This window comes from Lissotriton vulgaris, chromosome 1_1 (genome assembly GCF_964263255.1).
Source record: "Lissotriton vulgaris chromosome 1_1, aLisVul1.2, whole genome shotgun sequence".
In the NCBI taxonomy this organism is placed as follows: Eukaryota; Metazoa; Chordata; class Amphibia; order Caudata; family Salamandridae; genus Lissotriton; species Lissotriton vulgaris.
Genome location: NC_141685.1, coordinates 1,559,928,624 through 1,559,943,914, shown reverse-complemented (window position 1 = coordinate 1,559,943,914; position 15,291 = coordinate 1,559,928,624). Strand labels below are relative to the sequence as shown.

The 15,291-nt window shown below is 44.2% G+C and overlaps 1 protein-coding gene across 1 annotated transcript in view; it reads right to left on the bottom strand.

The window, feature by feature from the left end:
* Nucleotides 1-1,041: 1,041 nt before the first annotated feature.
* GAS2L3 (growth arrest specific 2 like 3) overlaps nt 1,042-15,291 on the bottom strand; it is a 234,627-nt gene continuing 220,377 nt past the window's right edge. The window contains exon 10 of the mRNA XM_086918027.1: nt 1,042-5,275. Within this exon, the coding sequence (XP_086774153.1) occupies nt 3,932-5,275 (1,344 nt within the window). The 3' untranslated portion in view covers nt 1,042-3,931. The remainder of the gene's footprint in view (nt 5,276-15,291) is intronic.

Below are 15,291 nucleotides of genomic sequence, written 5' to 3'. Positions count from 1 at the left end.
AAAATATAATATACGTAGTACTAAGACAGCGATGCAGCTGATGTTTAATTTAGGGAGCCCAGATATATGCTTCCATGTGGCTACATACATTTTAAAATGCATTTCTGCACGGAAATCAATCATTGTATGAACTCAAAACATGGTTTTAACTTATACATATTTTACCATTGCCAGTTTGCACATGTGTTTTAAGATGAATGTATGCATTGTTTTTAATCCATATGCACTTTGTTATTGCCATTTTGTACATGCGTCGGATAATGAGTATTTTACATTGTGATCGCCAATCTTGCACATTTGATTAATCCAGCTATCGTATATTATGAGTGTTGTCCTTCATTGAATAGTTAATACATGTTATTTTATGATTGATGTATATATCATGAAATTAGGGTATGATGTAAACTACTGATGTACACGTAACTTTTATTTTGTGTCTGTTGCTATATGGTTATATTTACATATACAGAATAAAGCATTTTGAACTACAAGAACACTGGAGAACAGTAGATGCAGGTAAGGAACCTGTTCATATTTTGTGCTACACGTCAGCTTTCTAGTATTGGGCACAAACCAGGGGAGAAACGGATAAATGTTGTTTACCCCTGTTTACATGCATGAATAAACTCTGCTCAGATACTGCGAAAAGCTACTGTTCATAGACTATAGAGACTGCCCACTAGCAACCCTGAACATAAAACCATGAGGTAAAAAAGGGCAAGAAATTAAGTCTAAATAAGATGACCTTTGCTAAAAAAAAATGGTTTCCTTAAAATGAGACACATATTTGGATATTCGTAATTGCTGTAGGTGGGTAAATCCATCAGTTGTAGTTATAGAAAAGAGACTTGGTGAGTTCACATTTCTTGTTATAACTAGGCACATCTGACAATCTAGTATCACCATGCAAAAAAATTCATGTTGTAAAACAAAATAATACCGACACTTGTAAAGCATTAAACATTCTTGTCTAATGATGTACCAAACATAAGAGTCCTGAAACATCTCACTTCCACATCTCGGAAAACACATCGTTTCATACCTTATAAAATATATTTTTATTTAATACCATTTATATTACACAGCTGATAAGTGAGATACAGAAGCTGAGAGATGTACAACTGAGGATCAAAAGAATCCCACAACAGTCTAAGCAGGTGCAGAAAACACAGATTCCTGAAGACCTCATAAGAAAGGCAATACAATTCAAAATGTCATTCGATACAGTAAAAAATGACAAATGTTTCTTCCTAAACTTAATACTGACCATTTTTTTTATACATTTTATTTATCCTAAGAGCCATCAGTAGTTAATACAAACAATATAATCTCTTTACAATTACACTCTATTGGTATCAAAGCTTCCTGGTCGGCCAGCTGAATGTCTACTTTTCAACATTCTTTTATTATAAACCATCTACTAAATAGGACGCCCAAACCTTTTGAATCCACTACCCACTCATTCATAAAACATCGCTGATGAAACATGGCCACCTAATGCGGCACGTTCCTAAACTTAAAATACAACTAAAACGGCCTTTTCAGGTTGGCAGCATACAGTAGTAGCAAAGCAATCATCAAGTCAATGGGTCTAAAATAAAATTGCTCCCACAGCATACATGTAGTGAAAACAGTTAATTAACGTAACAATAAGAAATACATTGATAAGGCATAAACGAACGTTTTTGTGTTACCACTTTCAACTTTCTGCAGAATCTCTGCCTGTTGCCTTTGAATAAGCCCCACAGTTCAGCCCTCACTGCCCCCTTTCTTCCCAAGATATCAGTCACTATCCCTCCTAGTTACAAAACTTCCACAAAGATGAGCCTAAGATGACGTAAGTGAAGTGATGTTAACAGCCTCTCAAGAATATATTAATATATATTGGGCCTTCCTGTTGCCCTCACCAACAGTAGCTAAATCAAAATTAATGAGACAAATAACATATGCAAAGTTCACCTTCTCATAATTTGTTAAATAAACCAGCTAACATTCAGAACCCTTGTGTGAAAAAGTAGGTGCACCTTTATTGCCTCCATATCAGTCAGGAAGGTGGTGTTCTTAAACAAATGTGCAGGATTACTTGAAAATCTGGAAAAGCTACCACCTGTACGTTCATTAGAAGCATGGTCAGTTTGGTCTGAAGCATTCAGAACTGTGGTAGCACATCATGCCAGGTCAAAACAGAACTGCCAGAAAGAAAGCATTACTACACATCAGTCTGAAAAGGGCTATGAAGCCTTTCCCAAACAATGCAAAATGCACCAACCCACAGTGACAACAATTATTTACAAATGCAGAAATCTCAAGATATGTTATCCATGAGTGGCTGTCCCAGCAAATTCACCCCAAGATTAGACAATATGATCCTTGTAGAGATCCCAGGGGCTCCAAAGGTACATCCAGGGATCTACATACCTTCGGCAATGCGGTCACTGCTATATTTCCTGATTCTACAATTAGGAAAAAACAAACAAGAATAGTTTTCATGGAAGAATAGCCACGAGAAAGCCCTAATCTCCTAATAAAACTGCTGCATGGCTCAGGTTTACAAAACAGCACCTGAATGAACCACAAGAATTGTGGACCAATTTTGTTAGGCCGTAACGCATGAGGACATGTTTGGGGGGGAAACCAAAACATTTCTATCACCACAAGAACATCAGAGCAACAGCCAAGCTTAGTGTTGGACAGGTGATTTGGGATTATTTTGAAGCCATAAGACCTGGATCCCTCACAGTCATTTAGTCCACCATGATTTCCTCTGTTTACCGGGTGATTCTAAAGGAAAAATGTGAACTCAGCTACCAAAGAGCTAAGTCTTAGCCAAAAATGTGTGGTGGAACAAAACACTGATCCAAACCACACCAGTTAGTCTGCATGTGAAGGGCTGAAAAAGAAAAGATCAACCAAGGCAGTCTAGAACTCAACTCTTAGATGCTGTGGAGGAACTTAGAGAGCTGTGCACAAGCATATGTTCTGAAACACCATTGAGCCCAAGCAGTTTTGTAAAGAAAGGGCCAGAATTCTTACCTCGTAATGGAAGAGAGCTGCTAAAGAGAAGTATGTTACTTATTCACCAGACCATATTTTCACACAATGCTACCAAATGTTTTTTAATTTATTATATAATGATAAAGTAAACTCTGTGTGTTATTTGTCGCATGAGATTAGATTTGTCTACCCTTAGGACTAGATAAAGGTCAAGTATGACTTGGTATGTAAATCCAAAGACTTTTCAGGGGATATACTCTTTTTTTCACATTAATGTACATTATAGCACAACAAAGTTTTTTTGTCAGCAATACCCCTTAATCCCAACCTTCACTTATGATTGTGTAAGACATGTTAGAGAGTAGAGTGGCATTGACATATAGAGTTGGATGAGCTAATCTTACATCAGATGGATCAGTGCTGAGGAGCAACAATTGGAGGAGGTGACTATGTTCCACTTTCATGAATGGCACAGGAGAACCACAGTGGTACCGATATGTACTATACTGTAGGGTTTCGTCATTGTGGGGCGTTTGTTGAATTACAAGGATTCCTATCACACACTGGGTAACCAAAGACATCAGCGTTTGGAACCAGGTTCCTAGAGTTATTTCTCAGTTCTGGGCTATTTTCCCCAACTTTACATTTTGTCTTGTTTTTGACAGAAATGCTGGGTGGGGGCGGAAACTGAGAATGTGATTTTTCAGTGTTACACTCAATTACTACTAGGGCAAAATAGGTGTTAGTAATACATCAAAATAAAGGCTGGTGCATAGTGGGGCCACTTTATGAAGGCAAATGCCAGAAATGGAAAACAAAAAAGACTGCCACGCAATTGTTGTTTTTTTTTTGTTGCTGCCACTCAATACAAATGATCTTTTCTTCTCTTCAAAACTTGATCTTTCCGAAAAGCAAATATTCTGCTTATTGCTGGTTTCTAGGCAAATCCTTTTTCTTGTTTAGATGTTGGATATGTACCATTGTTTTCTCCCTTCCTTAATGAAGATTGACTTGTCTTAAACTGTGCGGTTTTAGCTGATGTTTGAGATTTGGTCACAGATTGTGGTAATCGTACCACAGCCAGCGGGGTGCGTACTGAAGCTGGTTTGTATTTTCCCGTCTCAGCAGCTCCCTTTCTACCAAAGGAATGCCTACTTTTATTGCTTTTCGGTTCCAGGTGATGTTTTTTAATCACTGGCTGTGTTTTTGTTGCTGAAGTCTGAACACCTAAAACACGTCCTTTAATTTTCCCAGGTGCATTTAAGGGTTCCATGCCAAATTGCTTGATGGCTTGAGTTGACTTTGGAATATGATCAGCTTTTAAGGCAGGTTTTGTAGACTGGAGGGTTTTCGCTGAAGGCTTAAGCTTCCTATTGCTACTCAAGGTCTCTGGTTTTGGAGGAATACGACGATCGGTTTTGATCTGTTTTTGAGTAGAGGAAAGATCTGATGGAGCTGAAGTTTGGTCTTTAGAAGTAGGTTCAGTCTTTTTAAGCACAGCAGGACACAGTGGGATTGGATTTGATGGAGCGTCTTGGTATACACAGTTAGATCGTATTGACTTTCCTCCGGTGATATGTTTGGAAGGTGCAAGTTTATGTTTCAAATCCGCTGTTGGAGTAGTAGTCTGTGAACCACTTGTCTTTGAACTGCTGTAATGAACCGTGTGCAGCAATGCAGGAGTAGAACTCTGAGAAGATTGTTTGATGTTATTTTGTTTAGGTGTATGAGGTGATGGCGCATGTTTTGTGGTCGGTTCTGAACGAGTGTGAACCTTATCAAGTGAGAAATGGTTTTTCCCAGCCTTCATTTGCAAAGGAGAGTTTTGTGCAGGAGTTCCTAGTTTTTTTGATACCTTCCAGTGTGGTTCAAAATTCACAGGGGACTTTGCAGAAGAGAACCCCTCCAATTTATTTGGTACAAATCCTGGAGGTGTTTGATTGGATTTCGCAAGATTATCTCTTGCTCCTCTTCTTGATGCAACCGCAGGGGACTGATTCATACCTCGGGTACCATTCTGAACTGAAACAGGATTGGCCAGTTTTGAACCTTGCTTTTCTGAGAAATTAACAGCTGATAGAGGATCCATTACAGGGGTTTTTGGTGTTTTAACTGATGGAAGCAGGGTGTTATAACCTGAACCTCCTTTCTGGTACTGCATAATTTTCTGTTCCAAAGCTGTGAACTGCATTACTCGACAAGGATCATATTTAAAGAGGAAGCCTTGGAGGGTGTCCCAACCTCCACCGACACGCACCATCACATGTTTGCCATGTAACATCTGTAAAAGAAATATATATTTATTTGTGTTGAAATGTATACTTATGGAAGCATTTTTTTAGATAGCACATAATGGCCTCGGCTTCAAACATTGATCATTTTAGTAATATCTCAAATTTGGAGTTAATGACAATGAAATCCTTCTCAGAGACAGAACAGGAGGAAGATCCTGCTCCTATATCGCGGCCAAAACCTGCAACAAAATCCCCCTCCGCATCAGACAATCCCCCACACTGGAAGCATCCAGGAAAGGCCTCAAGCCCAGACTCTTCGGCTGATCCACCCCTCCCCCAGCACCTTTGGACTCTCATGGGTGAGTAGTGCGATTTAAAAATCTCTGATTAACTGATTGATTGATGAAACACTTACATCTAATGAAAAAAAGAAATATGCTAGGTACATAATGATAAAACCGCTTTGCCACTGTGGCAATGAGAAGCAGTAGGAAACAGCGACTCGTGTTCGCTTATTTTCCTCCATTTAAAAATGTACTTGACTAGTGTTTCTTAGAATGGCAGTGTTTTTAAATATACAGTACATCTTGGCTGTCTTATTCATGCAATATTTTTGATAAAGACTTCTAACCACAGATTTCTCACCTACAAATATTCAGCAGGTGTCAGACTGGATCAAGAGAATCTCAATCAGTACCTCTGTGTGCTGGTAGGTGGCACCAAACAGCTCCACTTCTGGAGTGATGTTGTGGTTCACTTATAAGCGATTACATCAGTTCCTTTCTTTCTGCGCCAACAGTTTGGATCCGGAGAGTTACCTCAGTCATTTTCGTTTACCACTTTTTGTCAACTCTACTTATTTATTTATTTAATTGAGCTTTGCTCGTAGGGTGCTAGGTACATGTCCCCCAACAAAGCTATGGGGTTTAAACCGTGCGAAAGAGGTCACAGACACGCACTTGGTTTGTCTATGGTACCTGGGGTCGGGCCATGGCCCAAGGCCTGTCCTGGCTGCAAGTCTATGAATCCAAAAGAGATTTGTGAGTGGGTGTTGAAGCTCCTTGAGCCGTGGTAGAAGGTGGCTTTGCGCCAATCCCAGACCCGCAGGAGATCTCAATGCTATTCCTGGAGCCTTTACCACAGACGATATTCTTCATGGTCCAAGTCTTACTCCTTCAACTTGGGTAAGTACAAGAAGCACAAGTAGAAGTCGAGGCATTCTTCAGCTTCCCTGTCCAAACACCATGCTTCAAGGCCCAGCTTTTGCACATCACTGGCGGAGCCAACTTCCGGGCTCGCTCCATGCTACCTTGAGATTCCTGGAGCCGGAGCAACACTCACCCCAACCTAAAGAATTTCATGACATCATGCACACCATCTTTGGGCCACTGACTCCCTCTGGTGCATCTTTGGGCCCCATAGAGCAGAGGGGTGAACCTGCTGGGTACACCACCAGTAGGTCCGCCCACAACGCAAGCTAGGCTCTTTGGACCGGTTGCTGGATCCAGACCGACCCGTTCACAGGTGCCTCCTTCCATTCCAGTACCTTCCATTCTGTCGCCATCCCGGACGACGCGCCCATCATTATCCCCGACTTTGAACTGCAACTGTCCGATGTCGTAACCAACGCAGTCCAGACACTACCTACCCCTGGACTTACTGCCCCTAGATCAACCCTACCTTCTTGAAGGGGGTGATGAGGAGAAAAGGTTTGGTGTTCTAGAATAGAACCCTGAACCAGCAGAAAAATAGCATGAGGAGCAGGGTGATACCAGTTACTGGACACCTCACTGGACTCTGGCATGCTTTCCTCTTCAGGCCCTGTGTCGGAGAAAGGTGCATTCTTTGTCACTGATGTGCAGGACAGTACAGGTTCTTGGCCTGCAATATTGATCAAGACCAACATCTTGAGGGAGGTGCTTCACCCAGGAGCAAAGATAAAAACACACCAGATATATCCTCTGTTGTTTCTATTTCTATGTAATGCTATTGGCTGGCGTTTGATTTTTACCAATATGCTGTTTTATTTAACCGCATCGCTGCGGCGGTTATTTTTCCCCTACGCTGCTTTTTTCTAAAAGCCGCGTAAGATGACGAGCTCAGCTCGTCATCCGCACACGCCCCCGTGGCTGATGACGAGCTGAGCTCGTCATCAGCATCGAAGGGGTTATACATTGTCACTTACTTTACTGTGTTCGTTTATAGTCCTTCTGACTTGGGGTTCTGTTGATAAACTCTCTCTCCCTATTCACTTGACAGTGTGTGACGTGTTTGTTGTATATATTTCTAATTGACTTTTGAAAATAAACTCAATTCGGATGAATTGAATAATATACTGGTTGACTCTTAGTAATTTCCTGCCAAGGTTCAGTCATGGCAGAATATTTTTGTCAAGCTAAGTGCTCTCCAATTTTTATTAACTTATACTGGATTACCCAGTTGTATTATATTGTTCTTCTAAACAAGTTCCACGTGAACGTCTGTTACAAGTCTAAACTTGATACCCATGGACATTTGGGTCGCTCTCGTTTCTCCAAACCATCCCAAACATGACTACGGAGGACAATCTCGCCTTGCTCCGTAAGGAAGTACAAACTCTTCTGGCTGAAGGAGCCATTGAGAGGGTGCCTGCACCAGTAGTAGTGCATGGTTGTTATTCCCTCTACTTTCTGGTGCCCTAAGAGGACGGAGGCCTCTGTCCTATATTAGATTAACGCCCTCTCAACTACTTTCTGAAAAAAGACAAATTTAAGATGCTCACATTGGCTCAGGTTATGTCTGTGTTGGACCCTGGAGACTGGATGGTAGCGCTGGACCTGCAGGCATCACTTGTGGTTCGCGATAGGCCACGAGTATTTTCAGTTTACTGTGCTCCCTTTCGACCTTACAAGTGCTACTTGGGTGTTCACGAAAGTGATAGCGGTGGCTGAAGCCCATCTGCAAAGGTCGGTGTTCCAGACCTCTCCTACCTCCACAACTGGCTGTGGAAGGTGCTTCGACCCAGGCAGTTGACAACCACTTCCAGACTACGGCTCAACTCCTGCATTCACTGGTGTTCACTATCAATGTGCCGGAGTCACACCTAACCTCGTCTCAAATGCTCGCTTTTATCTGAGCAATTCTGGGAACAGTGCGATTCCTTGCCTATCCTCCGGAGCAGCGACTCCGGGATATTCAGGCAATCATTCAGACTTTTAAGCCTTTATCTTGGGGAGACAAACTCTGAGGCTGCTGGGTCTTATGGCCTACTACATGCTACTAGTTACGCCTGCCTAATGGCTCATGTGGGCTCTGCTGTGGGACCTGAAATCCCCATAAATCTCTCCACCCTGGACTGGATATTGGCAGGGACTGCACAAGATCTGCAGTGGTGGCTGACGCACCATGACTTGCTCAGCAGAAGACACCTCTCCCTTTCATACCCGTTGCTGACAGTGGTGACTAAAGCATCACTTTTGGGTTGGAGCAGCCAACTGGGAAATGGTGAGATCAGAGATCTACGGTGGAGTCCCAGCTCCACATTAACCTTCCGGAGCTAATGGCGATTTGTTTGGCATTGAAAGCCTTCCTTACACCCATCCATCAAAGCATCAAAGGAGGGCTGGTTCAGGTGTTCACAGACACCACCACCACAATGTGGTATTGAAACAAACAGTGCAGGGTGGAATGGGGTCATGGACCTAGGACTCATTGAACACCAGGGTGGAAGAACTCTGCTATCGGTGCTATGCGGACCATGAGATCTCAAATGAGACTACATTCGGAGGTGGCACAAGGAGGAAGATCCTGCTCCTATATCGCGGCCAAAACCTGCAACAAAATCCCCCTCCGCATCAGACAATCCCCCACACTGGAAGCATCCAGGAAAGGCCTCAAGCCCAGACTCTTCGGCTGATCCACCCCTCCCCCAGCACCTTTGGACTCTCATGGGTGAGTAGTGCGATTTAAAAATCTCTGATTAACTGATTGATTGATGAAACGCTTACATTTAATGAAAAAAAGAAATATGCTAGGTACATAATGATAAAACCGCTTTGCCACTGTGGCAATGAGAAGCAGTAGGAAACAGCGACTCGTGTTCGCTTATTTTCCTCCATTTAAAAATGTACTTGACTAGTGTTTCTTAGAATGGCAGTGTTTTTAAATATACAGTACATCTTGGCTGTCTTATTCATGCAATATTTTTGATAAAGACTTCTAACCACAGATTTCTCACCTACAAATATTCAGCAGGTGTCAGACTGGATCAAGAGAATCTCAATCAGTACCTCTGTGTGCTGGTAGGTGGCACCAAACAGCTCCACTTCTGGAGTGATGTTGTGGTTCACTTATAAGCGATTACATCAGTTCCTTTCTTTCTGCGCCAACAGTTTGGATCCGGAGAGTTACCTCAGTCATTTTCGTTTACCACTTTTTGTCAACTCTACTTATTTATTTATTTAATTGAGCTTTGCTCGTAGGGTGCTAGGTACATGTCCCCCAACAAAGCTATGGGGTTTAAACCGTGCGAAAGAGGTCACAGACACGCACTTGGTTTGTCTATGGTACCTGGGGTCGGGCCATGGCCCAAGGCCTGTCCTGGCTGCAAGTCTATGAATCCAAAAGAGATTTGTGAGTGGGTGTTGAAGCTCCTTGAGCCGTGGTAGAAGGTGGCTTTGCGCCAATCCCAGACCCGCAGGAGATCTCAATGCTATTCCTGGAGCCTTTACCACAGACGATATTCTTCATGGTCCAAGTCTTACTCCTTCAACTTGGGTAAGTACAAGAAGCACAAGTAGAAGTCGAGGCATTCTTCAGCTTCCCTGTCCAAACACCATGCTTCAAGGCCCAGCTTTTGCACATCACTGGCGGAGCCAACTTCCGGGCTCGCTCCATGCTACCTTGAGATTCCTGGAGCCGGAGCAACACTCACCCCAACCTAAAGAATTTCATGACATCATGCACACCATCTTTGGGCCACTGACTCCCTCTGGTGCATCTTTGGGCCCCATAGAGCAGAGGGGTGAACCTGCTGGGTACACCACCAGTAGGTCCGCCCACAACGCAAGCTAGGCTCTTTGGACCGGTTGCTGGATCCAGACCGACCCGTTCACAGGTGCCTCCTTCCATTCCAGTACCTTCCATTCTGTCGCCATCCCGGACGACGCGCCCATCATTATCCCCGACTTTGAACTGCAACTGTCCGATGTCGTAACCAACGCAGTCCAGACACTACCTACCCCTGGACTTACTGCCCCTAGATCAACCCTACCTTCTTGAAGGGGGTGATGAGGAGAAAAGGTTTGGTGTTCTAGAATAGAACCCTGAACCAGCAGAAAAATAGCATGAGGAGCAGGGTGATACCAGTTACTGGACACCTCACTGGACTCTGGCATGCTTTCCTCTTCAGGCCCTGTGTCGGAGAAAGGTGCATTCTTTGTCACTGATGTGCAGGACAGTACAGGTTCTTGGCCTGCAATATTGATCAAGACCAACATCTTGAGGGAGGTGCTTCACCCAGGAGCAAAGATAAAAACACACCAGATATATCCTCTGTTGTTTCTATTTCTATGTAATGCTATTGGCTGGCGTTTGATTTTTACCAATATGCTGTTTTATTTAACCGCATCGCTGCGGCGGTTATTTTTCCCCTACGCTGCTTTTTTCTAAAAGCCGCGTAAGATGACGAGCTCAGCTCGTCATCCGCACACGCCCCCGTGGCTGATGACGAGCTGAGCTCGTCATCAGCATCGAAGGGGTTATACATTGTCACTTACTTTACTGTGTTCGTTTATAGTCCTTCTGACTTGGGGTTCTGTTGATAAACTCTCTCTCCCTATTCACTTGACAGTGTGTGACGTGTTTGTTGTATATATTTCTAATTGACTTTTGAAAATAAACTCAATTCGGATGAATTGAATAATATACTGGTTGACTCTTAGTAATTTCCTGCCAAGGTTCAGTCATGGCAGAATATTTTTGTCAAGCTAAGTGCTCTCCAATTTTTATTAACTTATACTGGATTACCCAGTTGTATTATATTGTTCTTCTAAACAAGTTCCACGTGAACGTCTGTTACAAGTCTAAACTTGATACCCATGGACATTTGGGTCGCTCTCGTTTCTCCAAACCATCCCAAACATGACTACGGAGGACAATCTCGCCTTGCTCCGTAAGGAAGTACAAACTCTTCTGGCTGAAGGAGCCATTGAGAGGGTGCCTGCACCAGTAGTAGTGCATGGTTGTTATTCCCTCTACTTTCTGGTGCCCTAAGAGGACGGAGGCCTCTGTCCTATATTAGATTAACGCCCTCTCAACTACTTTCTGAAAAAAGACAAATTTAAGATGCTCACATTGGCTCAGGTTATGTCTGTGTTGGACCCTGGAGACTGGATGGTAGCGCTGGACCTGCAGGCATCACTTGTGGTTCGCGATAGGCCACGAGTATTTTCAGTTTACTGTGCTCCCTTTCGACCTTACAAGTGCTACTTGGGTGTTCACGAAAGTGATAGCGGTGGCTGAAGCCCATCGGCAAAGGTCGGTGTTCCAGACCTCTCCTACCTCCACAACTGGCTGTGGAAGGTGCTTCGACCCAGGCAGTTGACAACCACTTCCAGACTACGGCTCAACTCCTGCATTCACTGGTGTTCACTATCAATGTGCCGGAGTCACACCTAACCTCGTCTCAAATGCTCGCTTTTATCTGAGCAATTCTGGGAACAGTGCGATTCCTTGCCTATCCTCCGGAGCAGCGACTCCGGGATATTCAGGCAATCATTCAGACTTTTAAGCCTTTATCTTGGGGAGACAAACTCTGAGGCTGCTGGGTCTTATGGCCTACTACATGCTACTAGTTACGCCTGCCTAATGGCTCATGTGGGCTCTGCTGTGGGACCTGAAATCCCCATAAATCTCTCCACCCTGGACTGGATATTGGCAGGGACTGCACAAGATCTGCAGTGGTGGCTGACGCACCATGACTTGCTCAGCAGAAGACACCTCTCCCTTTCATACCCGTTGCTGACAGTGGTGACTAAAGCATCACTTTTGGGTTGGAGCAGCCAACTGGGAAATGGTGAGATCAGAGATCTACGGTGGAGTCCCAGCTCCACATTAACCTTCCGGAGCTAATGGCGATTTGTTTGGCATTGAAAGCCTTCCTTACACCCATCCATCAAAGCATCAAAGGAGGGCTGGTTCAGGTGTTCACAGACACCACCACCACAATGTGGTATTGAAACAAACAGTGCAGGGTGGAATGGGGTCATGGACCTAGGACTCATTGAACACCAGGGTGGAAGAACTCTGCTATCGGTGCTATGCGGACCATGAGATCTCAAATGAGACTACATTCGGAGGTGGCACAAACTCTCTTCTAAACCTGGGGAAAACCTTGAATCAGTCTGTTCACCCAAGAATGTGCAATGTCAGCATTACTTTGCATAGGAGTTTCCAAAGTGGTTCTCGCTCAGAGACACATTTTGTCTCTAGTGCAATTCAGGACTCCTTTACGCCTTTCCACCAATACCGCTCCTGCCCTGAGTTCTCAAGAAGGTCAGGATAGACTGGGCCCAAATCACTCTTGTGGCTCCAGATTGAGCAAGGCTCGTTTAATATCCTGATCTCCTTAGGATAGGCATTGGTTCTCTGGTCAGGTTGCTCCTTCAGGAGGCTCTGCTGTTGAAGCAGAAGCAAAAACAACAGTTGATGGACAGAATGCAGAAAAATGTCATACATTCACCCCAGTACAGAGATCTGGGCCTAAATCCATCGTTTCTTTGCACCCCACACCACCCCAGTTCAGACATGGCCATATGCAAATCAGCCTTGACCTTGTGCCTCATGGGAACAGTCCAGCCCGAACTGCCAAGTCAGGTCTTTCCTGGACCGGATTCAAGCATTGTTCTCTATTCTGTCCATCAACTGTTGTTTTTGCATTTGTCACCCCGAGTGGGATGGGTATGCTCAGACGTGAGTCCCATGCTCTCCACACCACTGGAGTCAAGCTATCCTGGCTGAAGACGGCTGATAGCCAGAAACTGGTCCTAGGATGCTTGATTCCGGTCCAGGAAAGACATGGCTTGGCAGTTCGGGCTGGACTGTTCCCATGAGGCACAGGGTCAAGGCTGATTTGCATATGGCCATGTCTGAACTGGGGTGGTGTGGAGTGCAAAAAAACGACGGATTTAGGCCCAGATCTCTGTACTGGGGTGAATGTATGGACATTGTTCTGCATTCTGTCCATCAACTGTTGTTTTTGCAGTTGCAGCAGAAGGGCAGGGTCTAACACCCAAACCTGCGCACTCTCCACCTTCATGCATGGTGATTGCAAGGCAGCAGCTGAATGTTTTCAATCTTCCTCCCAAGGTCTGACTTCATCTTGGCAGCCAGGCATCTCTCCACTAAGACTGTATAAGTATGCCATTGGGATGGTCGTGACTTGGTGTTCTCACACCAGGTGGACTCCCTTTCTACACCTTTGTCAGAGCTGTTGTTGTCTGTTTTGTTTCTAGCCCAGTAAGGCCTTGCCCTTGGCACTGTTAAGGGTTACTTGTCGACCATTTCAGCTCTCCTGCTGCTGCCAGATTAACCCCCCCTGTACAAGTCACCTGTTGTGACTCGTTCTCTAAAAGGTTTGCAACATTTTTTTCCTCCTACCTCTGTTGTGAGGCCCCCATGGGACCTAAATCTGGTCCTCATTTACTCCTCCTTTCAGCCTCTACGCAGGTGTTCTTTGCAGCTCTTGACTATCAAACTGGTCTTTTTGGTGGCCATTCCTTCGGCCAGAAGAATGAGCGAGTTCCAAATTCTCTCAGTTCACCCTCAGTACAACTAGCATTTCTCCTGACAAACTGGTTTTTGGAGGTGTGCCTCTTTTCTGACAAAAGTTGTAATCTATTTCATGTCGGCCAGTGCTTTACCTACCTTTTTTGCTCCTCCTCCACCCTCCAAGGAGAAGGTGAGACTCCATTGCCTGGACCCAAAGAGAGTTCTTTTGTTCAACATTAATCATACTAAGGACCTTCAGATGGATGATCAGGTTTACTGGAGTGAAAAAGGGCAAAGCGCTGCAGAAGCAGACCATCTCTCAATTGCTTGTACTCTGCATTAGGATCTGCTGCCCATTAGCGGATAAGCAGCCTCCTGAAGGCTTGAGGGCCCATTTCACCAGGGCCTAGGCTGCCACTACTGATTTGGCACACAGGGTACCTGTTCTGGAAATCTGCCATGCAGCTATGCAGGTGTCGCTCCACAAATTCATGCTCCACACATTCAAGAGGACTGCTGCTTGGACACTCCTGTCCGTTGAGACGGGCATTTTGCAAGTTTCGTACCTCAGCATCGAAGATGTTGTTTCACTACAGAAGCATGACTGACTGGGTACCACTTGACATTGCCTCTTACACCCGATTATGTAGATCAGACTCAAATTACAATTCTGAGCAAAATATTGGCCACAAGATAGCTCTCAGGCCTGCTGAACAAGCGCATACACGCCAAATTTGGCTTTATTTTGGGCCGTAGCACCTCTCATATCTTAAGGGGGTTGTTCTTTGATCCTCAAGGAGGCCCCCCACTCGCTGGCTAAACCTCACCCTTTAGACTTGTGATCTGGAGAAATCTTTTGGCATGCTGTTTAAGACCCTAGAAAGAGTTGGAAGAAAGATGGGGAATCGTATCTCACTCTTTTTATGAAAAGTACACAACAAGAGTTAGACTGGCCAACTATAATTGGACACTTATAGAGTGGGCAAGGTCAAGAGACAAGTTTTGGCCTCTCCCTTTTTGGTATTGGCAATTTGCAATTAAATGACGTAGACCGGAACAAACACAGGTGATACCATTGAAAGATGGAACACACAGATTTCAAAATATGTCCATAAACTTGCCCAAAAGTTTTTTCCGCACACATCGTATCAGGTTTATTTGGGGAGGGAAGAGAGCCAGAGTTAGTTGGGACTTTTTGACACTCCCTTACGACAGTGGTGGACTCTGAGTACCACATTTTCAGATTTATTACTTGGTTGCACAATGCAACTATGCACACTCTTGGTATCATCCAGATGCACAAATTCCATATTTA